The sequence below is a fragment of the Chiloscyllium plagiosum genome, chromosome 17 (genome assembly GCF_004010195.1).
Source record: "Chiloscyllium plagiosum isolate BGI_BamShark_2017 chromosome 17, ASM401019v2, whole genome shotgun sequence".
Lineage (NCBI taxonomy): Eukaryota > Metazoa > Chordata > Chondrichthyes > Orectolobiformes > Hemiscylliidae > Chiloscyllium > Chiloscyllium plagiosum.
In genome coordinates this window covers 67,484,615-67,495,766 of record NC_057726.1, presented here as the reverse complement: position 1 = coordinate 67,495,766, position 11,152 = coordinate 67,484,615, and the positions used below count along the sequence as shown (strand labels likewise).

The window sequence follows — 11,152 nt, the reverse complement described above, 5'->3', positions numbered from 1 at the left end:
TAAGTCACCTCTCAACCTTCTTCTCTCAAATGAAAACAGCCTCAGGTCCCTCAGCCTCTCCTCACAAGACCTTCCCTCCATACCAGGCAACATCCTAGTAAATCTCCTCTGAACCCTTTCCAATGCTTCACATCCTTCCTATAAAGCGGTGACCAGAACTGTACACAATACTCCAAGTGCGGCCGCACCAGAGTTTTGTACAGCTGCAGCATAACCTCATGGCTCTGAAACTCAATCCTTCTAGCAATACAAGCTAACACACTGTATGCCTTCTTAACAACCCTATCAACCAGGGTGGCAACTTTTAGGGATCTATGTACGTGGACACAGATCTCTCTGCTCTTCTACACTACAGAATCCTACCATTAGCCCAATACTCTTTACTTCCATTATTCCTTCCAAAGTGAATCACCTTACACTTTTCCACATTAAACTACATTTCCCACCTCTGAGCCCAGCTCTGCAGCTTATCTGCAACATCCTTCTGCACTGTCCACCAACTTTTGTGTCATCCTCAAATTTACTAACCCATCCTTCTAAGCCCTCATTCAGGTCATTTATAAAATTTATGAACAGCAGTGGATCCAAAACAGATTCTTGCGGTACACCACTAGTAACTTGTAAGAAACAAACTCAATAAAATTTTTGACGAGATCAACAAATCTGGAAACAAGACAATTTATTACGGACTTGCAAGTACGGGCTGCAACTGCACAAAGCAATTGAGCAAATTAGACTTGAGTTAGTTTACAATTATACCTTATGGGCTGAGTGAGGTCACCTCTCCAGACTCCTAATTACCCAATCTCCTTTACTGGACTATACAACTGCCCATCTTCGCTCCACCCTTATTGTTTCTCCTTCCCCATGTTGGCAATTTTCCCTTCTGTTCGTGCTGATATGCACATTATTTTGTTGACAGTTCATTAAGATACATTTTGTATCAATACTGGGTACATTCCATTCTCTGTACATTTCATCAATTTTGTATCATTCTTGTACAGCTCAGGCATTTTGGTTATCTCAGTTTTTTCGCTGAAAACTTAATCTTAAAAGAGTTAACTTGCTTATGTTAATTATACTCCAGAATTAGTATTTAATTAACCATAATTATTCACTAAAAGTAAAGATACACTTCCCTAAGTACCTGCAGAGTAAATAGTTTTCCTGCTGGACCCCTTTTCTGCATGCTTTTTCTATATCTTCAAAAACAACACTTTTCCCCATTTCTAACAAACTGAACTCCAGGATGGACATTTCCCATCAGCCACCATCTTGTGTCTTCTTTCAGCCAATTCTGATCCAAACCATCAAATCACTATCAATCCCATGCCTCCGTATTTTCTGCAATAGCCTACCATCGGAAACCTTATCAAACACCGTACTGAAATCCATATACATCACGTCAACTGCTTTACTCTCATTCACCTGTTTGGTTACGATCTCAAATAACTCAATAAGGTTTGTGAGGCACAACCTACCCTTCACAAAACCATGTTGACTTCCCTAATCAACTTATTCCGCTCCAGATGATTAAAAATCCTCTTATAACCTTTTCCAAAACTTTACCCACAACCAAAGTAAGGCTCACTCATCTATAATTCCCAGGGTTGTCTTTACTCCCCTTCTTGAACAAGGTGACATTTGCTATCCTCCAGTCTTCTGGCACTATTCTTGTAGACAATGACGACAAACATCAAAGTCATAGGCTCTGCAATCTCCTCCCTGGCTTCCCAGAGAATCCTAATATAAATCCCATCCAGCCCAGGAACAATTTATCTATTTTCACACATTCCAAAATTGCTAACACCACCTCCTTGTGAACCTCAAACCCATCCAGTCTTGTAGCCTGTATCTGTGTGTTCTCCTTGACAACACTGTCTTTTTCCAATGTGAATACCGATGAAAACTATTCGTTTTGTTTCCCCAAACTCCTTGGACTCCACACACAACTTCCCACTACTGTCCTTGATTGGCCTTAATCTTACTCTAGCCATTCTTTTATTCCTGATAAACATATAGAAACCTTTAGGGTTTTCCTTGATCCTATCCGCCAACCACTTCTCATGTCCCCTCCTGGCTCTTCTTAGCTCTCTCTTTAGGTCTTTCTTGACTAATTTGTAACTCTCAAGTGCCCTAACTGAGCCTTCATGTCTCATCCTAACATAAGCTTTCTTCTTACTCGACAAGAGATTCAACTTATTTAGTAAACCATGGCTCCCGTGCTCGACCACTTCCTCCCTGCCTCACAGGCATATACTTATCAAGGACCCGCAGTGATTGTTCCTTGAATAAGCTCCACATTTTAAATTGTGCCCATCCCTTGCACTTTCCTTCCCCATCCCATGCAAGCTAAATTTTGTCTAATCGCATCATAATTACCTTTCCAGCAATAACTCTTGCCCTGCCATGTATACCTATCCCTTTCTATGGCTAAAGTAAACATAACCGAATTGTGGTCACTATCAACTAGGTGCTCACCTACCTCCAAATCTAACACTTGGCCTGATTCATTACCTAGCACCAAATCCAATATGGCCTCACTCCTTGTTGGCCTGTCTACATACTGTGTCAGAAAACCATCCTGCACACATTGGACAAAAATTGATCCATCTAAAGTACTCGAACTGCAGTATTTCCAGTCAATATTTGGAAAACTAAAGTCCCCCGTAACAACTCCCCTGTTACTCTTGCTCCTATCCAGAATAATCTGTGCAATCCTTTCCTCTATATCCTTGGAACTTTTCGGAGGCCTATAGAAAACTCCCAACAGGGTGACCTCTCCTTTCCTGTTTCTAACCTCAACCCATACTATCTCAGTAGACAACTCCTCAAAACATCCTTTCTGCGACCATAATACTGTCCTTGACTAGCAATGCCACACCTCACCCTCTTTTCCCATCTTCTTTGTTCTTACTGAAACTTCTAAACCCCGGAAGCTGCAACAACCGTTCCTGTCCCTGCCCAACCCATGTCTCTGAAGTGGCAAACAACATCGAAGTCCCAGGTACCAACCCATTCTGCAAGTTCACCCATCTTATTCCGGATGCTCCTGGCGTTGAAGTAGATACACTTCAAACCACCTTCCTGCAATCTTGAAACCTCATTTCTGACCTCACTACACTCAATCTCCTGCACACTGGAACTCCAAGTTAGGTTCCCATTCCCCTGCTGAATTAGTTTAAACCCTCCCAAAGAACTTTAGCATAGTCTGCCCCACCCACCTCCCACCAAGATATTAGTATCCCTCTGATTCAGATAAAGACCATACTGTCTGTAGAGGTCCCACCTACCCCAGGATGAGCCCCAATTATCCAGGAATCCAAAACCCTCCATCCTGCACCATCCCTGTGGCAACACACCAACCATCTCTCTCATTCCCACAGAACCTCCTATCTGTCTGCCTAACTAGGGAGTCCCCAATGACTAATGTACTGCTCCTCTTCCCCCTACCCTTCTGAGCAATAGGAACAGACTCTGTGCCAGAGACCTGTACCCCATGGCTTATCCCCCGGTAAGTTTCCACCCACCACCAACAGTATCCAAAGCAGTATACTAATTGAGGGGAATGGCCTTAGGGGTTCCCTTTCACTGCCTGCTGGCTGCCTTTCCGTCCCCTGACTGTAACCCATCTGCCTTCTTCTTGCACCTGAGGTGTGACTACCTCCCTTTAACTCCTCTCAGTAAGAGAGAACTTTACTCTATCTAATCCTGTGCTGAATAGTGTAGAGATAGCTTTACTCTGTATCTAACACCACGCTATACCTGCCCTGTTGAAGATGCTGTACTTTCAGTTTGAAAAAGTAGAGGCATCTTTCCTCTGTATCTAGTCCCTGTCCTGGGAATGTTTGATAGAGAAAGATTAGATTAGATTCCCTACAGTGTGGAAACAGGCCCTTCGGCCCAACAAGTCCACACCGACCCTCCGAAGAGTAACCCACCCAGACCCATTTCCCCTCTGACTAATGCACCTAACACTATGGGCATTATAACATGGCCAATTCACCTGACCTGCACATCTTTGGACTGTGGGAAGAAACCAGAGCACCCGGAGAATGTGCAAACTCCACACAGACAGTCATCCGAGGCTGGAATCGAACCTGGGACCCTGGTGCTGTGAGGCAGCAATGCTAACCACTGAGCCCCCGTGCCGTCCAAATATAGCTTTACTTTGTAACTTTTAGTTTAAAATAAGAGCATTACTTTAAATTTAAACAAGTTGAGGATGATTTAATTTCAGTTTAAAAGTATAGACAAACTTTTGGTTTCAGTTTGAGAGTCAAGGTACTTTACTCTGTAGCTTACCCCATCCTAAACCTGACCTGTGAGTTTTTGACAGAGACTGTGGGAATGAAGTTTTACTTTCAGTTTAAAAGAATAGAGAGTTTCACTCTGCATTTAACCTCCTGTTGTCCCTGTCATTGGAGTTTTTGAAGGGGGAATATAACAGATTTAATTGCTCCTCAGTTTAAAAGAGTAGAGAAAACTTTACTCTATACCTAAACCCATGCTATCCCATCCTGGGAGTGTCTAAGGGGGAAATATTTTCACTTCACAGCAGATATGACCAGAACAATATTCACCAAAGTCCTTTCATTTTTAAGCAGTTAATACAGATAATGGAACAGCCCCAAGAACAAAGACACATTTTGTCTGGTTTGAAGACTTTTAATTGATCCTTAAACAAAAAAGGTATTTGAATTTATTTATCTCAAACATAAATTGTTGGTCTTATTTGATTTCAATCTGAATTCTAACTAAATCATTATCAAATTGGAAATCAGGTACAAAAGAAAGTCATGATTCATTCCTATTTCATTTCTCAATTCCTCTGTAACAAAATGAAATGCATAATTTCAATCCTGCGTCATAAATGAGCAGACATTAAAAGAAAGTTTACTTTTCAGGCCATTCCACTCCCATAATTGTCCGTAATTGCTTTTGGTCCAGTATCTAGCCATTTTTTTCTTGGAGCAAAGGTTTGTTAATAAAAAAAATTGAATTCTTTATAAGAACACTCTGTCTTTTTAAACTTCAGGAACCTCGGAGTTTGCAAACAGATTAAATGTAATTGGATAAAGCAGGGTACTGGGGCTAATCTATTTGGTGCTAAGAGCCAATACAGACATGGCAGCCAGCATGGCCTCCTGTGTCCGGTCTCTGGGATATTTATATTAACTGTACAACTGCCAAACCCTGCTGTGAATGGTCAACCATTTCTGGATTTGATAAGAACAAAGCTCATTACACTTCAGGCAAACAACATCCTACAATCTCACACTTTAACGCATCCTTCAGGCAACCTTCACGACACATCTGGATTGCAATGGGAAAAAGTGTGATGCCTCCAAATCCATTGAAGCACCATATAAGATTATTATGTAAATGCACATAATATGCACAGCCCCAAAATAACCAGCTGACAAAGTCAGCAACCCAGCTCTTCATCGGCAGAGTTATTACAGGTTCAGTGCTGGCAATTCAAAATCAGGGAGGAGACGCGATCAAGAATCAGAAAGATGCTGCAAAAATTGAAATAGAGCGCCTTGCCTTGGCTGACCCTTCTGCTATGTTCACTGTTGTGACTAGACACCAATTGTTCCAACCATATTATGATGGGATCAAAACACAAAAATACTTCTGCTCTAAAATATACAATTTATACACTTTAAATACAAAAAAAAAATTAAATGTAGCAGCTCACTCTTACTCTGCACTGTCTGTATATGAAAAGGAGAGCAGGAACCAATTCCATTACAGAAAGCAATGGGTCAGCACGACCTATATCCCTAAGATGCGTGCCCGTGATTCTCACCTCCTCAGCACTGAGCCCAAAGAGTGGAGTTTAAAACAAAAAAAACTGATCACCAACAAGTTTGACACAGGGTGAATGAACATGTGGCTCAGGTGCTGGGGTTTATGGCAATGTAACTTACAGAAAGTCAACACCTTCAAAAAGGCCTGGAAATTGCAACTAGTGAAGCAGATGGGGAAAAGACCTCATCGGTTCCTTAAGGGATTCCTTATTTCCAGCCACACATAACAAAGGAACAGTCAACAACAGATCAGATCACTGCTCAACCGTCAAACTTTAAACTGTTTTTTCATTATTGTCCTGTTCTCTTTCATCATGCTGCAGCTCCACAAACAGGACCCCTGACCCCGTGGCGCGATTACTGCCCTTCAGGTATTGAGGGGGGTGTTTTGGGCCCAGTGTACGACAGAAACCTGTTCGGAGCTGCATGCTGCTGGAGGGAGAGGGGTGTGAACGCCTTTAAGAACAGGGAGTTCCGGTCGGGCCATTGACCCAGAGGTTTTTTGTTTGCCCAAAGGAGCGTAGACAGTGTTTTAGAAGATGGCAGCTTTACAATGGATACACAGCAAACAGGTAGAAAGGATGGTCAGCAAGGAGGGGAGAGGAATGGACAGAGAACTCAAACAGAGTGCAATCTGGTTCCACAGCTGACACTGACATATTCCATCAGCCATTTATTGAGGCTGCTCAGGCTAGTGGCAAATGCTGAAAGACATCGAGACTAGGCAGAGGGGAACGTTCATGTGAAACGCAGTCAGACATAAAATAAGTGGTTACCAGGCCAATTCTGACTCACCGGGCTGTGTGTGTGACCTGGGAAACACTGTCTCCTTATAGCTTGCCAAATTCTAAAGCAGAGGCCACAACATCTGTGGTTAGAGATTTCAACAATTTGTTGGAAGTGGGGAATTGAGCATCCACAGGGCAGGGGAGAACAGCTCTCTCTCCCTCTCAGCAACACACAACTCGTAGCAGTCACCAGGTTTCCCTTGTACACTGGCCCCCAAGCACAACACTCGATGCCCAGAGGGGTAGCAATCCCACCACTATCGGAGGTTCTGTTTGTATGAATGGTGCCAGGATTTCTATATACTCATGGTGCATCTTCACTCTTGCATGATATAGGGCAAAGCCTGACCCCATTACAAGGACAGGGAAATAAGACAAAAGGCAGCAGTGAATATCTCAAACTGCATTAAAAAGAAACACAGCTGTGGACCAAGGTCTCAGCAATAACCTCAAAATTAATTTTATAAAGTATCCAGTGACCAACCGTGAAGATGATGCTGGTAAGCTCTCAGGGAATCACTGCTACAAACCTTTCACGCAGGTTACATCTGAGGCAAGCTGGTCAGTGTTTAAGAACGTGAACAGCCCAGTGGGAAGGAATGATTATTAGTGGAGTTTGAACCGTGGCCCTCCCCCTCACTGTGGCATAGAGTCCTCGGTGGCTCTGTCAGCAACATGCCATAACTCTCAGCAGGTATTCCAAAGTAACTGCAAGGCACTGAACTGATCACAGTTTCAAAGTGAGACTGTTCTAACATTCCCCAACACTTCAGCTGGTTATCGGAGTCTCTCACTTGGAGCAATGACTACATTGAGAGGAATGAACCTCGATGGAGTACATCTAGTGCTTATTCGCTGCACTGCTCATATAGGGCTGATTGAGATAGCCAACGGGAATCTCGATCCTCAAGAGCTATCGAACGGCTGCCCATGAGTTGGAAACAGTGCTGGTTGTGACTCCAGTCAGGGAGGACAATACACGACAGCTCCAGCCTACCAATGGGATAGCGTTGGTTTACGTTGTGCTCTGAGTAAGCAGGTGAAGCCTCTGTTTCAAGATGGCAGTATTGAGCACGTCAAGGAATCTCGGCAGGTTTCCCCTGAGCAGCAGTTCCATTGGCACAAACTGCAGGACCTGCAGCGGCCGGTCTGGCTCGCAGTCCTGGAGCTGACGCACGCGCTCACTCAGCCTGGCCAGGAACGCCATGACGTCAGCGGGCGGGCGACGAAAGCCAGCACACAGCAAGACAGCGAGGGTTCCGAGAGCATCCGACGAGGTAGGGCAAACAAAGTCCAGCACTCGGAAGCATTGCTGCAGCACAAACAGCAGGCCAGCCGTAAAGCGGGTGAAAGACGAGAGAATGGGGAGGATGAGCGCACCCCCATCTCGACAGTCCTCAATTGCATGGAGCACAGCATCGAGCAGACACTGCTGGTATGAGAGCTCTCCATCGTGAAGAACAGTGCAGCGAGTGGGAAGCGGGGAAGTGGACTTCCAGTAGCGGAGCTGGAAGCCGTTGATCTGCTTCGGGGTTGGGAACTGCTGCAGCCTCATCATCACAAGGCAATCCACCGGCTGACCACGGTGGTCACAGAATCCCCCCGGCCGCTGCTCCGCCATCAGGGCAGCAAGTTCAGACAGCACCAGCTCTTCAGAATAGACACTGCATGAGTCACAAGGGAGCATGACGGTGCCGCGTGCTGCCCCGCATCCCAGCACTGCCTCCTCCATTATCCGCTGGAGCTCCACGTCACAGAACGGAGAGCTGACCAGCCTGCTGAGCCTCCTGCCTTCCAGGATGTACCAGGACTGGCAGTCAGTACCACCCTGTGAATCCCTCAGGACGCAGTCGGCCTCCCGGGTGGCAGTGCAGTGCTGGTCCACCTCAGGGCAGAAGGGGCTCTTACGCATCCTTTCCTGCCAGGCCAGGCCGGCCAGATCCATCCTGTCATTGTAAGAGCCGGAGTGCAGTTTCTTCTTCTTGTGTGCAGATAACCGGCCGGCCAAGCTCCAGCCAGCCTGTGACCTCTTCACCAGCCAGTCCTCTCGGGCCAGGCGGCGCAACTGGAACCGCCGCAGGTAGAAGTCGGCAGCGCAGTCCCGCTTCTCCTCCATCGCCTTGACCTCCTCGGTACCCATCTTCCCAAACAGCCGAAGGTTTTCCCTGATCGTATCTGTCTGACACTTGTGAAAGAAAAAGCAACATTCTTCCAGCTGTTTTAGAAAAGACTCCGGAACAGCAGTCCGGACGAGGTCAGATTTCTGGACGACGTCTGGCCCAAAGCTCATCCCCAGCTGATCAAGGTACCTTCCCACGGCATCCTTGCCCTTATACTCAAGGCAGACCACATAGACTTCAGAGTTTCCTGACTTGCTGGTGCCTGGCTTAAAGACACTAACTTCGCGAAAGCAGCAGTTGAGCAGGTAAAGCAGGCAAACTGAGCAGCGCTCAAACAGCGTGAACATCTTCAACACAAAGGAGCCCTCCGGGCCGAGGAGCATCAAGGCTGCAATGGTCTCACAGTAGTGCAAGGGAGATACCAGAGTTTCCTGCTCTCCAGGGTTGTCCTGGCAATCAAAGCTCCCATCTGCCGTCACCAGGTGGACCTTCACGTTCTGAGTTAATTCCTTTAACCCCTGAAGACAGTCGTGGGCCATGATATCCCCTGTGTTATCAGGACCAAAATACCACCAGGGCAGCGTCGCAGCAATCAACCGGTCATCCATTATCATCATGCCAGTGTCATTGCCTTCGTGGTAGGGGTTGAGGGTATTGGCGATCCAATTCCAGTCGCACGGGATGCGGTGAGACTTGAGGTAGTGGTTCAGACTGGCAATGAAGGCCCCAGGGGCCTCGCAGAGGTGCACAGAGTTCAGCTCCCCATTCTGGAGTGCCTCAAATGGAAGCAAGGGAAATGTGCACAGGATCTCATGAAACTTGCACCAGGCCTGTGTGCACAATTCGGCATTCATAGTGCTCCGAACCACCGGGATGACCTTCCCCGCCCGGTTGGTGAAGGCCGTGTGCTCATGCCACTTTTCCAGTTCCTTGTCACTCAGCTGGTTCTTCACATCGTTAAGGGACTCCTTCAGAGCCTGCAGCCTCTCAGACTCCTTTGTACTAACCTCCCCAACGTCAGCCAGACACCAGGGTTGATCAGCAAGCTTCTGGAAGGTGAATCTCTTGTTGAAAAGCTTCTCGATCTCGTCAGGAATCGGGAGGTTCATCTCCGAGTGGTCCACCATATGCTCCACGTGGGGCCGTTTCCGACTTGCCCACTTCTTTACTTTGCTGGGCTCCATCGATCTGCAAAAGCAGAGATTAGAAGTATCACTGTCATTTTAATCTTTGTACTACTTTCTAGACCCACATAAGCAAAAGATAATTACCAAAATTCCCAGTACCTCCAAACAATACACCACTCCCTCAAACTCTCAAATTCAACTTTTTTTTTATTTCCTAATGAATTACAGACATTTATCAACTGATCAAATTCCCAACACGAGCTTGTGACCCAAGAAATGACAGGCTGTTCGACCATATGGGGCAGTGAAATTGAATCTGACTGTGTCCGCACAGCACTGTTAAGCATGGATTTCCACTTGTTGCACTGGCCAGTCAGAATGAATGTTTTTACCCTCACATCCCCTCAGATCCGTGAGGATGTTGTGAAACTTGAAAGGGTTCAGAAAAGATTTACAAGGAATTTGCCAGAATTGGAGAGTTTGAGCTATAGGGAGAGGCTGAATAGGCTGCGGTTGTTTTTCCTGGAGCGTTGGAGGCTGAGGGGTGACCTCATAGAGGTTTATAAAATCATGAGGGGCATGGATAGGATAAATAGACAAGGTCTTTTCCCTGGGGTGGGGGAATCCAGAACTAGAGGGCATAGGTTTAGGGAAAGAGGGGAAAAATACAAAAGGACCTAAGGGGCAACTTTTTCATGCAGAGGGTGGTACGCGTATGTAGTAAGCTGCCAGAGGAAGTGGAGGTAGCTAGTACAATTACATTTAAAAGATATCTGGATAGGTATATGAATTGAAAGGGTTTCGAGGGATATGGGCAAGCGCTGGCAAATGATTTGGATATCCGGTTGGCATGGATGAGTTGGACCAAAGAGTCTGTTTCTGTGCTGTATATCTCTAGGATACTGCAGTGCTTACTGAATACCCCTCACTTAATAACTCCAATCCCCAAGATTTGGAGATGCCGGTGTTGGACTGGGGCGTACAAAGTTAAAAATCATACCACACCAGGTTATAGTCCAACAGGTTTAATTGGAAGCACACTAGCTTCCTATCCCCAAAACAGGGTCAAAGTGTGACAGACAGAGCAAAAAGATGAGAATCCCAGGCGGGGTTAAGAAGACACGGGAGGGAGGAGAGAGTTGGTATGTCTGAAGAAGGGGGTATCACAGGTGGGAAGGGGAAAATTTAAGGAGAAGGAGGGGATTAACTCAGTGCAAAGGTTAAAAGAAACAAAGAACGGAGGGGCGGGGGCAGAATCCCCAGTGAAGGAGAGAGAGTCTCAGACAATGAGACGTGCCCCG

General features: G+C 46.0%; 1 protein-coding gene and 1 long non-coding RNA gene across 2 annotated transcripts in view; both read right to left on the bottom strand.

Annotated features, from left to right (window-relative positions):
- Positions 1-662: 662 nt before the first annotated feature.
- The window catches only part of LOC122558599, a 14,508-nt gene continuing 4,018 nt past the window's right edge, over positions 663-11,152 (bottom strand). Inside the window, exon 3 of the long non-coding RNA XR_006314196.1 lies at positions 663-809. This is a non-coding gene — a long non-coding RNA (uncharacterized LOC122558599). The remainder of the gene's footprint in view (positions 810-11,152) is intronic.
- Positions 4,633-10,332, bottom strand: cmtr2 (cap methyltransferase 2). Its single transcript, XM_043707370.1, has 2 exons — positions 10,307-10,332; positions 4,633-9,912 (listed from the first exon to the last, which is right to left on the bottom strand). The coding sequence occupies exon 2, from the start codon at positions 9,906-9,908 to the stop codon at positions 7,620-7,622; it is 2,289 nt and encodes a 762-aa protein (XP_043563305.1). The 5' UTR covers positions 9,909-9,912; positions 10,307-10,332; the 3' UTR covers positions 4,633-7,619.